General features: G+C 51.1%; 5 protein-coding genes across 5 annotated transcripts; 3 read left to right on the forward strand and 2 right to left on the reverse strand.

The window, feature by feature from the left end:
* Positions 1 to 655: 655 nt before the first annotated feature.
* Positions 656 to 2,251, forward strand: FIBRA_07719 (uncharacterized protein; the record flags this gene model as incomplete). Its single annotated transcript, XM_012329389.1, has 4 exons — positions 656 to 755; positions 804 to 1,619; positions 1,671 to 2,049; positions 2,128 to 2,251. The coding sequence occupies 4 exons, from the start codon at positions 656 to 658 to the stop codon at positions 2,249 to 2,251; spliced, it is 1,419 nt and encodes a 472-aa protein (XP_012184779.1).
* A 948-nt stretch (positions 2,252 to 3,199) lies between these two features.
* On the forward strand, positions 3,200 to 6,424 carry FIBRA_07720 (uncharacterized protein; the record flags this gene model as incomplete). The annotated part of the gene is made up of 5 exons (XM_012329390.1): positions 3,200 to 3,290; positions 3,339 to 4,148; positions 4,202 to 4,580; positions 6,005 to 6,199; positions 6,256 to 6,424. 5 exons carry the CDS (start codon positions 3,200 to 3,202, stop codon positions 6,422 to 6,424), a joined length of 1,644 nt encoding a protein of 547 aa, XP_012184780.1.
* A 1,133-nt stretch (positions 6,425 to 7,557) lies between these two features.
* FIBRA_07721 (uncharacterized protein) lies at positions 7,558 to 8,152 on the reverse strand (the record flags this gene model as incomplete). The annotated part of the gene is made up of 5 exons (XM_012329391.1): positions 7,558 to 7,714; positions 7,769 to 7,806; positions 7,873 to 7,915; positions 7,967 to 7,982; positions 8,038 to 8,152. The coding sequence occupies 5 exons, from the start codon at positions 8,150 to 8,152 to the stop codon at positions 7,558 to 7,560; spliced, it is 369 nt and encodes a 122-aa protein (XP_012184781.1).
* A 5,647-nt stretch (positions 8,153 to 13,799) lies between these two features.
* Positions 13,800 to 15,280, forward strand: FIBRA_07722 (uncharacterized protein; the record flags this gene model as incomplete). Its single annotated transcript, XM_012329392.1, has 5 exons — positions 13,800 to 13,915; positions 13,970 to 14,084; positions 14,250 to 14,724; positions 14,776 to 15,157; positions 15,232 to 15,280. 5 exons carry the CDS (start codon positions 13,800 to 13,802, stop codon positions 15,278 to 15,280), a joined length of 1,137 nt encoding a protein of 378 aa, XP_012184782.1.
* A 1,969-nt stretch (positions 15,281 to 17,249) lies between these two features.
* FIBRA_07723 (uncharacterized protein) lies at positions 17,250 to 19,325 on the reverse strand (the record flags this gene model as incomplete). The annotated part of the gene is made up of 8 exons (XM_012329393.1): positions 17,250 to 17,306; positions 17,370 to 17,814; positions 17,870 to 18,007; positions 18,057 to 18,253; positions 18,307 to 18,411; positions 18,446 to 18,686; positions 18,743 to 19,008; positions 19,068 to 19,325. 8 exons carry the CDS (start codon positions 19,323 to 19,325, stop codon positions 17,250 to 17,252), a joined length of 1,707 nt encoding a protein of 568 aa, XP_012184783.1.
* Between the last annotated feature and the right edge of the window lie 1,222 nt (positions 19,326 to 20,547).

The following is a 20,547-nucleotide window of genomic DNA, read 5'->3' on the forward strand; positions in this document are numbered from 1 at the left end:
CCCTTGTGTGAATCCACGACGTCATTGAATCACCACGGACGCTAAATGTGAATACGACGGCCTCGGCGAGCTGATGTGTTGACGTCAGTTTGCGACGTCCGTGTCGAAGGCAGTTGTGCTGTCTGGGCGCGACCTCGTCGAGAGTGTCGACAGCGCCTGTACCAGGAACACGAGCGATGGGCACATCAGCTGTGGCAGTTCTGTTCATTTCTATATCAGACGCAGCTACATTGCGGCTGTTCGTGCCCAGTCCACGTTGAGGAGGTACCGGTTTACCTCAAGTTTGTCACAAAGTGGCGCATTGCTTGGGAACTAGCTCATTCGTCGAGAAACGGCTTGGACAACGTGTAGCACTGCATCTACATCTCATCTGCATTTTAATTCCGTATCACAAGTGGTAAAAATGCGACTGTGATTTAAAATCTACTCAATGGCGTGCACACTGAGCTAGTGGGACATGTAGTACCACGCAATCACCCAAAATGCCGTGGGATTCCCGCTCCCCAATAAGAAGACCTTCTGAACGCAGTCTCGGTATTGGTCCACTTGGTCTGTGACGCTAATATCCTATCATAGGGACAGACAACTATAATTACTGGTCTACTCATAGGTCGAGGAGGTCTGACAGACTTCAAATCTTAGCCACCTACTGCACATGGAAACTCTCCCTACAGACATCATTCTAACACATAGCTCCCAAGATGCCCATTCTGTGGCAGATAAGGTTGAAGTGGAGGAGGTCACCACAGTTGGAAGTGCGCAGTTCCCCTCTGCTGCGTGTGAGTTTGCTGAATGCAGTACAGAGCGGAACGTGCGACGGTCGTGCTGGGACGCTTCCATCGCAGAGCGGACGTTCATGCAACTATTCGACATCTGCCCCGTGGTTTCGAGTCGGCTTCCGATGGAATTATGGGAGCGGATAATCGATTTCATGGCGAGTCGCGACGAGGACAGCTACAACATGCAAACACTTGGCCAAGTGTGTCGTGGATGGTCCATCCGACGTCGCTTTCATTATGACAAGAGGCTCAAAAAGCGGCTCGTGGACAGGAAGCAGGTATATCAACTGATCAGCGCGCTGGGCGAGCACCCCGAGCGGTGCCGTGCCATCAGAGCAGTCTGGTTCGATTTCGGCGGGAGGCCAATTGGTCCCTTTGGGTCATTTGCTGTGCGGATGATGCAAAAGCTGCCTCAAGTCGAGCGGCTCAGACTCGAAGAGTGCACATGGGAGACTGGGCAGCTGCACACGCAGGTTTTCCTCCATGTCGCTCTCACATTCGGGTCGATCACTCTGCTTACTCTCTACAAGGTGACCTTCCCGTCTGCGGTGGTATTTGGGCGGCTTGTGCGCGCGCTTCCCCGGCTCTCCTCCCTCAACTGTCTGCAAGTGCAATTACAGAAATGCTGCAATGTTGCAGGCGCGGTGCGAGTACCAGGCTCACTGCGACTCGACGCTGCCGATCTGCATCGCAGCGATGACGTGTTCGACTTTTTCGTGTTGATCAGCGTGCACCTTCGCCATCTCACCTGCTACGGAGGCGACCTGGAGAAGCTGCAGGAGCTGCTCGCTGTGTCCGCCGAATCACTCTTGACCCTGGAGGTTTCTTTTATTCGCGAAGGTAGGTGGCAGAGGTGACAGTATCCAGGTTCTGTTGACGGTGATCCCTCAGTCTCAGTCGATCTCACTCCCGCTGTCAACTTGCGTGTCCTGGTGTTGAATGGCGGACTCGAAGGCATTACCGATGCAGCCAGAATCTTGTCTCGCGCGTCTTTACTCAAGCTAGTTGAGGTCACAATTGTGTCCTGGCCCGCCAATCCGGCGACATTTGTCTCCATCCAGCGCAAATTGAATAGCATCGACAGTGACTCCTTTGCAGACATGGACCGCATCCTCTCCGGAAAGCAGTTTCCCGCTCTCCAGAGAGTCACTTTTTCCCTTTGTTGTTCTGTCTTGTTTTCTAGCGAGGTGATGGATGTTGTATCCGAACGCTCCTGGCGCACGCTGCTCTCGTCAAAGCTTCCAGCACTCCATACTAGTGATCGCCTTCTGTAAGTCGCCACGCTCTTTGTCATTTGCGTCTACATTTCGACTCTTCGACTTCACACTAACACTTACATCGTTACTAGATCTTCTGTGACTCTCGAGGTCATGCAACCTGGACCTCACTATCCAATTCCGATACATCAAAATTTACTTCTCCCTGCGACCTATGCTCTCGCACCCGTCCCATCCCTGCCACGTGTCCCATAACTCCTGGATCATTCTCCAATTTCTACCCACAGGCATCGTGCCCATGAACGTGAAGCTCATAAACCCAGCCCCGTGGCCGCACTGCACGACGTCGTGTGTAAAATTTGTGCAAACCTCCGACACTTCTCCACTTCAAGCTATGTTATCCTTATCTCCTGCGGACGTTGGTGCATTCTACCTCCTGTCTCCGGTCGAACAAAGGGGACGCGAAAACGTGAGCGATAGGAACACAGGAAAGGCAGATATATGAGAAGACGGACAGGGTATATACAATGGTCTGAACTAGGATGTCGGACTGGGAGAGCAGAATGAGAGGGGACAGAGAGAAGGAGGAGGATAGATTGGCAAAGGTGGTAGGCAGACGCGCGGCAGCCAACGGCCCAGCGTCTTCTGGTCGCACAAAGTCTCGGAGATCTGCGCCACCTCGCCTTTGAATGGTGTCTCTCCTTTGGCAGATGGGGTCCTCTTCGCACAGCGCCGTTTCAATGACACACTTCCATAAATCGCGATAGCCGGGTCCGTGTGCTGATTTGTCTCCAGGTTCACAAGGCATTTCCGTGGTGAGGTAGTCCGCGCTCCTGTGCTGGCATAGCGAAGCAGACGCCACAAGTATCCTTCAAGCTGTGAGCCAGATGAATTGATTGCCACGATGAATTGCACCCGAGGATGAATAGGGACGCACCGCGCTGGAGCAGGCGGCGCTAGGCCGTGCTTGATACGTATGGGAATAGACACATTCGGCTAGATCTGTGCTGATGCCGTGTGCTATGCACGTAGCATCATTGATTGTAGTCCATCACGAGCTGTATGGATCTCTCCCCGTGATCCTCGAGCTCTGTATGGTCCAGACAATGGTGCATTGCCAGGGGATAGTAGCTGATCCAGATCGAAGAGGTGGGCTTGTATATCTTATTCACCCACCTACTACCGCACAAGCTAGCTCTCCCTATGAACGTCGCCTTAGCGTGTAGTCCACAAGATGCATATTCCGCGGCAGACAGGGAAGAAGGTGGGGATGTTGCTACAGTTCACGGAGCAGGTGAGTAGCCTTCCTCTGCTGCGTGTAGGCTTGCTGAATGCAGTACAGAGTGGAACGTGCGATCGTCGTGCTGGGACACTTCCATCGCCGAGCGGACGGTTAGCCAACTATGCGACATCTGCCCCGTGGTTTCGAGCCGACTTCCGACAGAATTGTGGGAGCTCATAATTGATTTCATCGCGGAGGACGGATTGGACGACATGGGACGACTTGGCCAAGTGTGTCGTGGGTGGCATGCCCGATGTCGCTTTCGTAGTCATGAGATCCTTAGCATGCGGTGCACAGAGAAGAAGGAGGTGTATCGCCTGATCCGTACACTGGGCGAGCACCCCGAGCGATCCCGTGTCGTCAAGACAGTCTTATTTGAATTTGCACCCCAATCGATTGGCCTCCTTGGGTCGTTTGCTGTGCGCACGATGCAAACGCTGCCTCGAGTCAAATTTCTCAGACTCTCGCATTGCAAATGGGAGAGCGGGCGACTGCACGCGCAAGTCTTCCTCCATCTCACTCTCACATTTGGGTCGGTGACCAAGCTTGAACTCTTCAACGTGACCTTTCCGTCTGCGGTGGTATTTGGGCGACTTGTGCGTGCTCTCCCCCGGCTCTCTACCCTCGAATGCCAGATTGTGCGATTTCAGAAGGGCTGCCATGTTGTGGATGCGGTGCGAGTGCCAGGCTCCCTCCGACTCGACGCTGCTAGTCTGAATGGCAGCGATGACGTGTTTGACTTCCTAGTGTCGATCGGCGCGCAAGTTGGCCATCTCTCCTGCTATGGACACGACCTGGCGAAGCTGCCGGACTTGCTCGCGGTGTCCGCCGAGTCGCTCTTGTCCCTCGATGTCAGGCTGCTTCGCAGAGGTACGTGGCGGAGGTGACGTCATCCGGTGTCTGCTCACGATGAGTTCCCTTAGCCACTTCAATCGATCTGACACCTGCAGTCAACTTGCGTATCCTATCGTTGGCCGGACATCTCAAAAACATCGCCAAGGAAGCCTGTGTCCTGTCTGGCGCGTCTTTACCAAAGCTAGTAGAGGTCACCATTGAGTCGCGGCCAAATCTTTGGGCAACACTTGTCTCTGTCCAGGATACATTGAATGGCATCGATAATGACTCTTTTGCACGGATGGACCGCATACTCTCCGGCCGTCAATTTCCTGCTCTTTTCAAAGTCACCTTGCTCCTTCGTTGTGAAATTCATTACGCCGGCGCGGTGAGCATCATATCCGAAGGCTCCTGGTGCACCCTGCTCTCGTCAAAGCTTCCAGCCCTCCATGCCAGTGGTCGCCTTCTGTAAGTCGTCTTTCCCATCGCTATATATACATTTCTGTTTCACACCAAATGACTGTTGCCCTTATTCTAGGACTCCTGTAAGGGTCGAAGTCCCTGTGTCTCGAGTTTGGTAGGTTACATCTGATCCCCACAACCCATGCCTGTACAACCCATCACATCCCCACATCCCCCACAACTCCCGGCTCCTTCCTTACTGGCACACGTTTCTACCACACGCCGTCATTTAGAGACTCGCGGCCTGCAGTATACACCGTGTCCATAGGCCTCGGAATTCCCAATGCAGAGACGAGCTCCTCGCACACGCGCGTACGTAGGCACACCACCCGACCGTACAGCCAGACTGGCTTCAGCCCACGAAGAGCGACCCCACCCTCTTCTCACTCGACGCAAACTGCAAGGTCATTCCCAGCATCACCTCCAGGTGTCTCGTACAATGACGAATCTCATCGCTGCATGTGTTGCGATGACGGTAGAGGTTGCTGGTGTCCGTGGACGGCGCAGCTTCCTCGGTGTAGACTAGGCACAAATTGTTGCGTTGTAGCTGCGTCTAATTTAAAACTCAATATAACTGCCCCAGCTGGTATTCCCATCACTCGTGCTCCCGGTACATGCGTTTCGATGCTCTCGACGAGGTCGTGCCCAGACCGCACAACTGTCTTCGACGTCGCAAGCTAACATTCTCAGCTCGCTAGGAGCTTGGCGTCCGTGGTGCTTCAACGATGTCGTGGATGAACACAAGGTAAAGTATGTGGGGGAAAGCCTACGAGTGACATCTTGAGCGTGAGTTGGAGCAGGTCGTTCTCGGCTGTTGTGCACTTGCCCCGCGGATGACGTTGATCTGGAGGTTCTCCCCAAATTGTAGGTAGACGGACCTGTCTATGTTTGACTGACTGGTATACATTGAGCACCCCCTAGATGTCTGCGACACGTCCTATGCACGTCCTCGCTCGCCGGTGACACCGTCTGTTTGTCTATCGCCCTCGTCCACCCTCGCACATCAGGCATGGACACGAGACGCTCGGAGGCGTCGCTACAGGCCTTCCAGTGTGTATGGAGCGGAGAGGTGGCCGGAAGAGGCATTCTGCAGGAATGCTGCTGGGTGGCCAGAGTGTAGCGAGTGCAGCAATGTGCGCAGCCCCAGCCGCAGGAAACTCAGAGTAGGAGCATCGCTGGTCTAGAGCACAGAGCTAGCAGCGAATAAAAGAGAGGTGGGTGACGAGGCCTTGAGGATATGTTGAGCAGAGCACTGGCTCGTCCTCTCGCCTCGCTACCTACTCGTCCATTTGCGAATCAATGACGGTGTAACACAGAGACGTATTCTTACCTCACCCACGCGCACTCTATCTGCAGCGCCGCCCGGCCCAGGACCCCAGACAGACATCTGCCACTGCCCTGGTAGTTGCTCATACCATCTGACGATATAGAATAACAGTCAACGAGACCGAAGATGGTAAGACGCCAGCCGAACCTCTTACACTTCAAGAGGCCATCGACAGCATATGCACTTTCGTTGCGATCTGTGTGTACAATGACTCTGTGGACGATAAGGAAATAGGTGTACTGTTCGGAGGCGTCACGGGCGAAGACACGAGTGAGGAAAGCTTTCTTCATAATGACCTGTAAGCATGATACTCACGGTGCCGGTTTTGCTGCGGCTGAAGATGTCTGGGTCTAGGTATGGATACCAGATTGGCGGGAATTGGCGCGGGATATCTATGCTCCTAAAGCGACCTAAGAAGAAAACCACCGGTGCAAATAAGCAAAAGTCTGTGCCTGCTCCGGTGCGAGCGCCGTCGAGTGACAAGGAAGATGACGAAAGTGATCCAGAGAAAAAGTGGCGATGAGGTGAGTTATTTCCTCTCGCATACGACATATTAGAGATCTATCATAAAATCAGATTACAATGAAAGCTCGTGCCCAAAAGAGATCAGGCAACCCTCCTGAGAGTGATCCCTACGACCCTGATATAAGTAGACCCACGCCACGCTACAATGCCATGCTATGTGTCCTGCGCAACACACTTTATGTGTATGCTTGCGCATGCGGTCTTACAGCGGTAATGCTAATAATGGGTCCTTGGTAGCTACGGAGGTATATTTGAACGAGGATCCCGAGAATATACGCTCGACGATTTTCACTCCTTGTAGCTTGACAAGCTGTGTATGCACACCTGCTTGAAGAGCAGCAATGATAACGGCGCAGGGGGCGAGGATGAATCCGAAGGAAATGATCCTGACGCTGTAGCTTGAACTTCTAATTCCCCCGCACCCGCAGGGGATGCAGATCAAAACGTAGAGGCAGAGGTTGTTGGGCAAGGCACACTTGAGACGAATGTGCGCTAATTTAAATCGTCACTCATCATGCTCACAGCAATGGAACCGCAGGATGCGCTTCACCTGCAAGCTGCGGCATTCATGGGGGTGGCTAAAGACGCCACGCGGTCTGCGGATGATATCATCAGTACGCCTCTTCCCGGAGAGATATTAGCAATGCTCTATGCGCGTTCACATACGCTTCTGTGCTACCACTTCAGAATCTGGAACTCATACCATGCTAATTTTAATGGTGAATATTGGACCGGTAAGGCCCACAGAAACAGCGATAATCTCGGCAACGAACTTCGACGAGATTAATTCGCCAAGGCTGAGAGATACATTAAGTGTTACTGAAGTGCAAACGTCATCAGTCCCGTTTTCGATATAGCCGGGTATAATCCAATCCTCAAGGAGATTGAGAGGATTCTCGGCAAAGCTGGATTAGACGAAGAGGGAATGAGAAAGAGGGCAGTCACGGGTCTCGCAAGATCTACAGGTCAAAGTAGAAGTCAACGTTGAGGGGTATAGCTTATGAGATACAATTATGATTATGGTTCATATTTGTAAGGTATAGTAAAGCCCATTATGTACATTGTATTGGCTGTCGATCTGCGCGTTAGAATGACGGGAACAGATTACCGAAAGTGACTCACGCCTTTTTTCTACTCCATGCTGCCAAAATATGCGTCGTCAAAATGGGCGCCCATCTCTTCAACCACATTCAATGTAATTGAAGTTTGAATAGAGATCCCAGAAATGGGTTTGGAAGCGGCGGTGCGAAGGTCGAGCATGAATCGAGACAAAAGGATCGCCTCCAGCCTGCCGACAGACAATATATCAGACAGGCCCTATATTGATTCATTATCCACTTACGCCGCAAGATCTGCGAGATTTGTAGTGAGACCGTATGCCTGAGGGAGTACGTCAAGCCTCGCGCTAAGGTAGCGTTCAACGAATATGTACATTATGGGACTCACCATATCGCCGATCAGTGTCATCACGTTAAACATGAACACATTGCTAAGTCAAATCCGCTAAGCCATTGTGATCTCTTGTGGCAAGAAAACTCACAAGAAACATAGAAATCCTGTTACAAGCACCCACTTTAAATATGTACTTACATCAGCAGAACATAGGCGTACCGTCCCGGAGAATAGGTCCCGTAAGGCCTGTCCCACCCCGAAGTCGTTTCAAGTTGCAAAGAGCACTATAAGTTTTCATCCAGGTCGTAATCATGACTAGAATTTGTGCCGCCATGCTGGTCCCACGAGAAGCGTAAAGTATCCAAATCATACCTAGTCAGAGCCAGACGTCCATCCTATCATTGAAGCAACAATTCTATGTTGGCGAGCCACTTACTTGAACTGTAAGTTACGTTGTCACTCATAAAACTGAGAAGTGTTGGTATACAAAAATACTTACGATGGAAATGAATAGCCACAAGAACCCACGTCGGTGTTGACATAGTCTGTTACTCTAGCTTTTGATAGCAAATACTGCATGCGCTCCGCATAAGAAAGAAAATGGCTGTATTCAGATTGAAGACGCACCAAGCTTGTGGCAGGCAATACCAAACTAAACAACAATACCAAGGCGGATAACCAGAAATTTCGGTCCCATAGCGCGAACGTCCTGATCGTCAATATTACTGGTATGATAGGACAATACCTAATCAACGAAATGAACCCCAGATGATCTTAAAAACACGAACCAGCGGCAGCGATGAGGCCTAAGAACGAAAAAATACCTTCGAACCAGAAAATGATTGAGCAGCTATTTTTCATGAGCATCAGATGGACGGATGTGCACTGAGTAAATGCCACCTCTGATGACGCATCTCCAATAAAGCAGTGTCTAAGAAAGTGACGAAGTCCCACTCACTGATACATCTTGCCAGGGGAGCAACGCCACGAGGACAATGACCCGATTTATCAAACAAATATAGCGATTCAGGAAAAAGAGGACTGTGACCATTGAGAGCTTTCTTTTCCAGAAGCAGCAAACCTCCATGTCGAACGTAATGCAATATTCAAACAGCGCCAGGGCTTAAAGTTCACTGTGAGTGCCGAGATGATATAAAGATAAAAAGAAGAGACACCTCCTATAGACAGAGCCATATAGCTGTAGATTGAAGAAACAGGGTTGTCAGTGAGATAACGACGACTCATAAGACGGACTAACACATTAGTATCCATTTGGTCGGGCATGGTTGTGAAGGTCAAGGGTGTAAACGGGCCCTTGGCCAGTCTCAGCCAGTTTTAAGCCTCGAGTGGACCCTCTCGGTCTCATTACTGATGAGCGTCCCCAAGCAGCATGGGTATATCAAATATTGTCAGATGCGCACACTATGGGTATCAGCCGGAGAAGACAGCGCGGGATTAATCAGAGGCCCTGTGAGTGGGATTGGATGAGCATAGTGACAAATATCTACATATGGAATTGGATTCAGCGGCAGTTCTGACTGTTAAGTGAACAACCAGGAGACAGTACTAGTCGCATTGCGTGGCAGAGATGATCGCGAGTGTAGCACGGCGATCTGTCAATCACGCGTTCGTCACGCATGTGTTCTGCTATGAGTTGTGTGGCGTGAGAATGTCCGTCTCTGTTTCCATATCTGAGCCCTGCATGAAGATATAGATGTTGAATGATACGTTTACAGTCCTCTCCAACGTTCACAAAAATAGCAGATATGTTGCTCACCACATTCAAGGACTACTTGTTCAGGTGTACCAGGTGGTCAGGAGCGCTGAACAACATCGCGTCAAGCTTTCGTGTGTTTGCAACGCCCCTCCCAGCAGTCAGCCGACCGCAGGGAAGATACATACTTGCCTCATTTTTCAGAAGTTTCCTGTCGGCAAGCTGCTCTGACTCTGATAAACGCGTGTAGGTGTGCAACGCTCAAGTATCACAGGACGATCATTATCCCTTTTCGTGCATAGTGAGGCACACCTGGCCAGAACTTCATGATTCCGGTTCGAGAAGACACGTTTGTATTTTCATTTTCTCCACAGGAATTCGAGGCGTTTACACGGAGAGGTGTATATTCCATGCTCCTCTGCATACATGTCACATACAGACGCCCTATCGCCCTTTCAAGCTGTGGTGAACATGTCAGCAGGATTCGCGCCGTGGTTGATACGTGTGGAGATAAACACATACAGCCGGATGTGTGCTGAAGGGTGTCCTACGTATGTACCATCGCTGATTGCAGTCGACGATGGATCTCTTACCCTCGTCCTCGAACTCTGTGTAGTTCAGACAATACAGAATGATGGCGGGATTTTGGTGCATGGCTCTGGTCTCACTTACGCCCACCCCATCCCAGTGCTTTCTCAGCGCATTTTCTGTCATGTGGTATTAGGATCAATACGATAAGGTTCGTTGGGAACACCTTCCGAACGTATGGTGTTGAATTACATAGTTGACGCTCAAAGCCTATGGGAACAGCCATATTAGCTAACACATTGAAGTCGAAGAGGGAGCCTGTATATGTCAACCATCCACCTACTACTGCGCATGGAAAATTATCTCTATGAATGTCGCTCTGGCATGTAGCCCACAAGATGCCACCGTGGCGGATTAGGAAGAGAGGAGTGACGTTACTACAGCTCAAGCTGATGAATGGTCGCACTCTGCTGTATGTACATTAGTTAAATGCAGCAGACGGAAACGTGCGACCGTCGTGCTAGGATGTTTCCATCGCCAAGCGGACGCCCATGCAACTCATCGACATTTTCCTCGTGGTTGCAAACTGACTTCCGCCAAAATTATGGGACCACACATTTATCGCGGATACAACCGACTTCAGCTTCGATTACCATATACGATCACTGCAGTAGAGTGTGTCTTGGATGGCGTGCCCGATGTTGCGTCCATCGTCCTCAAAAACTTTATTTGGGGCACACGGGCAAGAAGCAGGCGTATAGCCTGATCAATACACTGCATGAATACCCGGGGTCATGCGGTGCCACCAAGACAGTCTCGTTCTATTTTGAGTACAGGTCGAGTTCCACATCTCAAGCTATGTGATTATTACCTCCCGTCTCCAGTCTGACATATGCCCTCGATGTTGTCTCTCATTCACTTCTTGGTCTCTCAGGGTCAGGCTGTCCCACCTCGCCCTTCTTGACTCTCTTCCTTTATCCTATAAATCTCGCTCTTCTTCCTCGTTGTTTCTGCCCTTGCTGGCGCGACACGCATCCCTCACCTGCAGAGCCCCTACCGTAAATGTGCCCTCTGTGTACACCCTCATCATGGTAGATTATTCAAGACGAATGCATCACCAGCAGAGCAATTGTTTTCTGCAAGCACACCGACTTTCATTGTGTGACTATATGGCCGATATGGATGTCTGTAGCTGAGAGCTGAGGTACAAGTAATTTTTTAAATACAATGACTCGTGACTCACTTCTCATCGCATTGTCGTTCACGAATAGACTGAAGCTCGAGAGTAATGTGACCCATCCCGCCTCGCAGGCTCGATGGGTACCGCGTCAAGTTGAAGACTATCCCCAATCTAGTTTGCACACCTCCGGAATCCCAAAGACGTGCCCCACGCATGTCAGACCTCGCTCACCAGATCGCCGTGAGTAGCTCCGGCTGTCTACCTATCCCTTGGAGGAACCGCTCAAGTACTCAATGTTCACACCTACTTCCGTCCCCCTCGTTCACTGGGTCTCATGCATGAAGTGACAGATACCTGTTCTAGGCGTACTATTCATAATGCGCCGCTGCTGAAAGCTCTTCGAGTCAGCACTCCCCTCCTACATAGATGCGCACAGCAGAGAGAATGACCAATTGGCGGCAAGTGTGCTGCCCATGATGTGCACGCCACAATGTATCTTGGCTTCAAGACGCATGACTTGGCTATACTTCTGTCTATCCATGGGAACTTACTGTCCAGTATCCTAGCCCAACAGTTCGTTCACCATTCGCGATGACTTCTGCACTTGCAGGACTTCATCAGTTCGTCGCTTACAGCCTCAGAACTTGATCTCGGATGGCGTGGTGCAATCGTTGGCTGTGGCTAGTTGACTATCTAGCACACATTCAACCTCTACTTGCAATGAGGACTACGTCGTGAGCCGTACGGGTCTATCCCGAGGCAGTGCATTCAAGACCACGGGCGCGACAGAAAGAGCTGTAGCGGAGAATATCGCCAGCAGTCGGTTCTAGATCGGTCTACGGGAGCAGAGGGGACGTGAAAAGGTGAGCGATGAGGACATGGAAAAGGCAGATATGCGAGAAGACAGACAGGGTGTATAGGAGAGCCTGAACCAGAGGCCGTACTGAGAGCAGAACGAGGAGACGCCGGAGACGGCGCGTTCACGACAGACGCGCGACCGTAACAGGTCTCCGAAATCTGCGCCTCCTCGCCATAGCACGCTCTGTCTCTTCCTTGGCGGATGGGGACCTCACAGCACCGCGCCGTTTCACTGATATTCTTTCATGGCACCGGTGTGTGCTGTGAAAAATCGCTCAGCAGAAACACGCGCAAGTCGTCGGTCGTGGAGTACAGTAATCACCATCTTCCGACTGACGCCTAGGATTCTGGTTCGGACGCTTTCTTAGCTCTCATAGTTTCGCTTTCTGCAGTTGGGCCTTGGACTCGCCAATCTCACGACTTTGGCCTTGAGGGAAATTGTGGCAGGCGTGATCTACATGGACCGTCCGTTGGAGGTGGTAAGGATATGCAAGGTGGTGAGTGCTTGTCTGCTATTACTACAGCAGCCACCGGGTCAATGTCGCGGTACAGGATATGCTTGGAGAGCATACCGCTATGGTGATTGATGTAAGCTAGCTCACGTAGTGTATTGATCCTGGGCCCGGACGCCTACACATACAGTCCTTGCGTTCATCGCATATTTGCTGACTGTTAAATCCAGGAAGACCTCGTTGGCTGTGCCATGCGGCTAGGGATCCAACATCGTGCAGATTTTTCGCATTTGTACAACGTTGGACGGTCGGCGAACTGAACGAAGGATGTGTGCTCGCTCTACTCTTCTTCACAGTCCAGTCAAGGGTCTACTGACGCGGACCCATGGTTTAAGGCGTGCAATTCTCGGCCACCACACGAAGATGCTGGGCCTCACCTCAGCGCAGCGGTGCAGCATACAACCAGTTCGTCGTCCACCCTGCATGCTCATCTTCAACACCGCTCCACTGTGCTCATTTGCACTCTGTGTGCGCCGCGATATGGCTCTCGCTCAATTTGCACTGTCGGCATGACGAGAGAATCTAGATAAAGCCTGGAGAGGGAATCTCATCTATTGAAGCCAGCATGTCACGATTCTGGTGCGGGAGGAGAGCACCACGTGTTGATTTGTCCTCAGGTTCGCAAGGCGGTTCCATAAAGAGGCCGTACTCCTTTTCCGGCGTAGCAAAGGAGACACCCTCAATGCTTTTTTAAAATTATGATGCAGAGGATTTGATTCTCAGGAGGCGTTGTACTAGACTCGGATGGTGTATAGGTTCGCGCCGCGGTGGGACAGGCGCCAGGCCATCCTTGATACGCAAATACACAATCGGCCGGATATGCGCTGAGGGATGTGGTACATACGTACCATCGTTAGCCGCAGCCACGGTCCCCTGTGAGCTGTATGGACCTCTCTCCGTCGTCTTCGAGTTCTCTATGGCTCAAAAAATGTTCAATAGCGACGTAATTGTGGTGCATCAGCTGGTCTCACTTTCACTCCGTCTAGGCCTGTTCCTGCTCGGATGCACTTTCTGTCATGTGCTATTAGGTTCAACACGATAAGGTTCGATGGGAAAGCCTTCTGAACGCTTGGTGTTGAACCACATAGCTGACTCACAGCCTATACAGCTATAATAGCCAATCCAGACCGAGGAGGTCAAACTATGTATCTCATCTACCCACCCTTTACTGGACAAGGCAACTCTCCCCATGGACGTCGCTGTAAAGTATAGCCCACAAAATGCTCATTCCGTAGCAGATAGGTACGAAGTGGAGGATGTTGCTACAGTTGGAGCAGGTGAGTACCCCCCCTCTGCTGCGTGTAGGTTTGTTGAATGCAATACAAAATGGGACGCTTCCGTTGCTGAGCGGACGTTTAGCCAACTATGGGACATCTGCCCCGTGGTTTCGAGCCAACTTCCGACAGAATTATGGGAACACATAATCGATTTCATTGCGGACGACCACATCTACCACATGCGACGACTTGGCCAAGTGTGTCGTGGGTGGTATGCCCGATGTCGCTTTCGCAGTTATGAAAGCCTTGACGTGTCGCACGTGGACAGGAAGGTGGTGTATCGTATGATCAACATACTAGGCGAGCACCCCGAGCAATGCCGTGCCATTAAGGCTGTCTTATTTGATTTTACACCCCAATAGTTTGGCAACTTTGGGTCGTTTGCTGTGCGCATGGTGCAAAAGCTGCCCCGAGTCGATATTCTCAGACTCTCGCATTGCCAATGGGAGGCTGGACAACTGCACGCGCAAGTCTTCCTCCATGTCACTCTCACATTTGGGTCGGTAACCAAGCTCGAACTCTTCGACGTGAGCTTCCCGTCTGCGGTAGTGTTTTGGCGGCTCCTGAGTGCTCTCCCCCGCCTCTCCTCTCTCGATTGCCGATTTGTGGAATTCAAGAGGGACTGCCACGTTTTGGGTGCGGTACGATTGCCAGGCTCTCTTAGACTCGACGTCGCCCATCTGGATGACTGCGATGGCGTGTTTGACTTCCTTACGTCGATCAGCGTTCGCCTTCGGCATCTCATCTGCCATGGACGCCACCTGAGGAAGCATTTGATGCTACTCTTTGTGTCCTCCGAATCGCTCTTGTCTCTGGAGGTTCGGGACATTCACGAAGGTATGCGGTGGAGGTGACGTCGTCCGGTGTCCGCTGACGATGTTCCCTCAGCCTCCCCACTCAATCTCACGCCCGCTTTCAACTTGCGTGTCCTGGCGTTTGATGGCGAACTGAAAGACATCGCCAAGGCAGCCGGTTTCCTGTCTCGCACGTCTTTGCCCAAGCTAGTTGAGGTCACAATCAGCTCGCGGCCATTCCCTCAGGGAACACTTGTTTCCGTCGAGAATATATTGAATGGTATCGACGATGATTGCTTTCAACGGATGGACCACGTCCTCTCTGACCATCAATTTCTTGCTCTCCGGAAAGTCACGCTTCTCCTTCGTTGCTCTGCCGAGGATTCCAGCGAGGCGATGGACGTTATATCTGAAGCTTCCTGGCGCACGCAGCTCTCGTCAAGGCTTCCAGCACTGCATGCGAGTGGTCGCCTCCTGTAAGTCGCCAACCTCATCATTGATTATACTTACATTTCGATTTCACATCAAATGACCCTTGTGCTTGTCCTAGGTCTTCTGTAACCGTGATTGTCTGTGGTCCTGGTCCTCGACTTTGGTAGACTGGATCTGGGTTCCGTAGCCTAACTCTATGCACCTCGTCACATCTCCAATCTCCACCCGCGCGTATCGTACATACAGGCCTGGACATCATCGAGGCACAGAATATAGCTGCCCCGGACGAAGCTGTACTTAGATTCGTGCGGACGGCTCACCTTCCGCATATTCCCCATCGCATGTGATGTGGTTTTCACTCTCTGTTGGCGGATGTCGTTGCGGTTCATCACCTGCACCCTGGTGTCTAAGATTGATTCACAAGCAAGTGCCCCAAATGCCGCCAGCAACCAGAGACTGTCCAACATTACCTGCGTGAATGCCCGGCCTTCCGAGCCCAGCGAGCTGCGGGACAGAGGAGCATTGGGCGGAGCGCGAGCTCCATCCGCACCCTGCTATCCCACCCCGCAGCAATTATACCACTCATGCGTTACATTTAGACCATCGGACGCTTCGGAAACATCTTCGGTGATCTCAACCAACGAGCACGACCAAACCCTCCCCTTCCTCCACGGGCTTCCTGACAGTACTGGCCGCTCCCCCAATTCTTTTGTCGCTTACTTGTTCTTGTCCTCTTTCCTTTTCTTCACGCGGGCTGTATGCGCGTGGGGGAAAACCCAGGGATGTGGGGAGTTTCGACGGACAGTGGAGGACTACTGAACGGCTCCCCCCCAGCTGTGACACCGGCGTAGGAGCTGTCATGCACTCCAGCGGGGGGGTTAGAACTGCGTCCCTTGCCTTTCATGGCCGGGGTTACACTCTGTGAATCCGCCGCACCAGCACCGATACAGTATCATGGAACTCCGATCCCTCTTCCTGTCTATATTCTGACTAACTTCTCGGCCACTCCGCGCACCACAGTTTTCGCCCAGACGCGCGCCCTGCCACCCAGGCCGCGTCCAACGTCTCTGTTTCGATATAGTACGAGATGTGGTAGCACATGTACTGTATTTTGTGTTTACATAGGGCCAGGCGCTCGCGGACAATAAAAGGGATCCGAAAGAGAAAAAATGATTGATTCATGTACTAGTAGTATGTACAGCAAAGAGGATGGGTGCGACCAGAATTTAGAAGCTCACTTGCGCGCCTCGGATGATGGCCAATAATTGTTCAAGTTACTCCATCTTGACGAGATTTCCAGAGGGTGTGTTCAGCTAGAACTAGGACATGCCGCCGGGTATGATAGAATACTGCAGAAACGTTACCGCCAGTCGATTGTGTGATATTCTAAGACAAGCAGAATAATGCATATATAAGGGGAGAAAGACGCGGTATACGAGCGAAGTTGACTCAGAACCCAAGGAGAAGCCGAGGCCAAAGGGAGACAAGACGATGCGTTACCATTGCAGTGTGGTAAGGAACGGCCATCCAAGTGCGCATCGTCCGAGTCCTAGCACATCGCTCGCCAGTTTTTTGAGGCCTACGATGGCATCCTTTCGCACGTTGGCCTTTGCGCACACCGTCTCTTCATTTGCCAGTGTGGGTGCTGCGCGCAGGCCGTCCACCATTTGCGGCGGCTTCTGCAGACACTCACCCCTTACAGCCTCCGAACTTGATCTAGGAGGATGAGGGAATTCAGATCCAAACCACTCACCCGTTGTGACATTTACTGTATATTGCCGTGTCGAAAACGGCCCTACAGCGCTGTCGGAAAACCTTGGATCGCGTCAGTACTTTTGCTGCGCTTGGCAATGAAATTACTACAGATAGCAAGGTTTTCTGAGAACGCCGTAAGGAAATGGACCTCAATTCAGAATGATTCGATCAACAGCCCCAACGATTTATCCTAAATGTTCGGACTCTCAACGACGAGTCGCAAGTCGTCTCGAGTCTTGGAACCCATAATCACAGCAGGTAAAAATAGCTATTAATTTCTGACCGCCTCGTACACCCAAGAAAACCTGCAGTAATCGTATAACCACCCAAGAATACAGAACTAGTCGCGAGAGAGCAAAACTCAGAAACGTCAAATTTCTATCAGAGACCCACAGCTGTCAAGAGATTAGCGAAGATGGGAGTACCCAGCCCTGTGACCTGCCAAGGTGAAATAAGTATGATAGGATGTCTCATTATAGCTCGAGGCCCAAAAGCACGTACCGGGTCCCAGCCAGTCGTAGCAGCGAAACCATTTGTGTCGCATCCGGGATTATCTCCCGATGTAATATCCGTGAGTGCGGAAAGACCTGTAGAATACAAGAACGGATTGAGCCACCCGAGTGTGGATTGGCCTGCGGCAACGAGGCGGTCATTAACGAGGGAAATGATGCTAGCAAATGTCGGGCTTGAGCAGCTTGTTCCATCCACCGTGTAAAATTCGCCTCCATATGCGATGATGAAGTCGACGCCCTGCGCGGAAACATCTGGGTACGCGCGTCCCGAAGCGTTATACAGCCCAGAGTTTGTATCTCCCAAATATTCGAGGTACGCCTCAACCGCAGAGCTTTGGAAAGAGGGCCGGCTAAAGTAGTTAGAAAATCCGCCTGACGAGAAGGACGCTGCCGTCTCTGGGCTGAAGTCTTGAGTTGCACCGACGGAGGTGAGACTGCAATGTGACAGAGATGAATATGACAATATACCACGGTCATAGAACTACGCACTAAGGGCAGCCAGATGGGAATGTGGGAACGAAATCCGTGCACGATGCAGATTGAGACCCCGAGACTCCTCCATCTCCAGAAGAGAACAAAACAGAAACACCGCGTGCGCCAAGAGCAGCATATGCATTGCATAAATTACTGACAGCATGGATGAGGAAGGAGCAATTGTCAAGAACTTGTGACCTACTTTGCAACACTTACGGAAAGCTCATCTTCATTTGAGCCGTAACTAGTCGTTATCACGGAGGGAGGATTCGTTTCGTCCAGGAAATAATTTGCTGTGTCGAGCCAACCAAAGACGCCATCCGTTGTATCTTCACCCACAGAAAAAAACGTGACGGGAACGTTCGTAGCAAGTCCCACTGTGTACTGTGTATCGAGGTCCTGTGCGCTCATAAGTGATTTCGCCCTTACGAATCACGATCGCTAACACATACCGCCTCGTCGCCGGGATCACTCGGGTCATATTCCCCACCGTCAAACTCCACCACAGTGTACGTGGTACTTCTCGATATGTCTGTACGAAAATTTCCAAGAAATAGCTGTATGCGTTCATTCAGTACAGTCGTATAGAACCAGAAATGAATTTCTTGCCTCAAGGTCGGAAGGGCTGGGATATTGCTCGATGTATCCAGTGACGACAAGATAGTTCGAAGACTCAGTTGCAGGAGTTGTGGGAATACCGTACAAGGCCTGAAGACATGCGGGATCGACATAGCCATTTTCGCAAGCTGATGGCTCGGCTAGTGCACTCGGTCCGATTGTCATATTATACTTCTTGATTTGGACCGGCAGCTTCGGTACTGGAGCTGTGAACCTATAAAGCATCAACATCAACAGGATGAGCTGGTAAGAGTCTGTCCTCAGACGCACGTAACAGTCGGATGCACGAGATCCAAGTGGCCCTTGAGATTCGAAGGGATGGAGTAAGAGAGCGTACGGATACTCTGTTGTCCACTGCTACCATAAGTGAAGACCGAGAAGTCCGCATCAAACATATCATTGGCCTGGCTGACGGGAACCGAGATCGCAAGCCAATTTCCCGCAGAGTTGATTGTGGTTGCGTTAATGTCGTTCTCAGCAAGCCAGTCATTGACGGCCGTTAGTGACTCCTGCGTAGGCGCAAGGAACTGTTCTGTCTATAACAGAAATTCAGTGCCATATTCATTCAAAGGTCTGCATAGGCATTGATACGTACCTCCTCCTTGGATAGGTGCTGACCATAATTTGCGCTGGACGGAGTACTGACGTCGTATAATGTCTCGATGAGCCCATCTGTATCGCTGCTGGTTAGTGCCAAACGGAGATTGAGCACAGTCTGCGCAGATGCTGGTCCGATGAGCGTGAACCCCGGTGGAACCGTAGCACGAGATTCGTGCACCTCCAGGCTGCGCTCAACTGGCTTGCCTAGGACGAACTGAGCCGCTAGTGACAAGAGCACAAGTCTATAGAGCATTCTTGGGACAACGGCGAGTAAGAAGACTCGTTGGTATTCTGGTGTCTAATGTTCGACGCTTTTATGTGCATGCCAAGAGAAACACACATGAGTTGCAATCCGCAAAGCCGAACGAACCATGCGGAACTCAGGTCTTCTAACATAAACAGAGGCCGAATAATGTGGGCACGTCTGCCAAGATAGACGGGTTTTGACCGAGCTAGATATGAATTGAACGAACGACGGTCAGAAGATACGAAGAGCATACCGTCATCTACATGCTTATGTGTCCGAGATTCCCAAGGTCGACTAGTGATTTATCTGCTTGAGCTCACGTCAAAGAACCATGGAACCACTATTTGCGATCTGTTGCATGGACAATCAACTCATGACCTTTCACAGTCCTATACGAAGTAAGAACACCGATGGAAATAATCAGATCGATGTCCAATGGTCCCGAATTGAGGCTACACTTGCGGAAGAAGATGGATAGCGATGCGATGATTAAGGAATCAAGCCGAGGGCATAATGCCGTGAGTGCCGCGATGCAAGGATAGATAATTTCCCACCATGCGAAGATACACGCTATCTGCTATCGCCACGGATGAGGATGCTTTTTTTTAAACTTGTAGTTGTGCATGGCGCAATCGACTTACATTAGGGGAAAAGCAAGGCATGATAGTGCACCAACAATGCTCCATCCGCATAATGGAAGTAGTCACTGTAGATGCTGTATTCCCCGAGGAGAGCAACACAGTACAAGGCCTTAGATCAAAGCATTGTACGTTGGATGAGAATATGCTCTCTTGAAAAGGCAATCCCCGCGAGGCTGCAAGAAGATAGCCGAGCGATGGTTCTGTGCGGCACGACCGAGTCAAGGTGGGTATTACCACATTCAAAATTTTATTGTTCCACCCGAGTCTGAGGGCCTCGAACCGTCGCCGAGCGTCCAGCGGAGCGAATTTTTCGGATTTCGTCGTGCTCGTGATTTCCGCGTACCAGTAAGTCTGTTTGCAAAATAGCTTACCAGAGATAGAGTACATGGAGAAATGGGGGAACGTCCAATGTTACACCATATAATCTCACATCAAACTATGTGTTGATGATCTAGCTATTAGTTGCGATGTGCTCTAGGCAGTAGATTGCACTCACATAGCCACTTCCGCGACCCGGCTGAGGTTTCCATCCAATGATCTCCAAGTAGCATCATGCGCAAAGATGAGCAATCTTTCTCGCGGCGTCC

This window comes from Fibroporia radiculosa (assembly GCF_000313525.1).
Source record: "Fibroporia radiculosa TFFH 294 genomic supercontigs, scaffold15612, whole genome shotgun sequence".
Taxonomy (NCBI): Eukaryota; Fungi; Basidiomycota; class Agaricomycetes; order Polyporales; family Fibroporiaceae; genus Fibroporia; species Fibroporia radiculosa.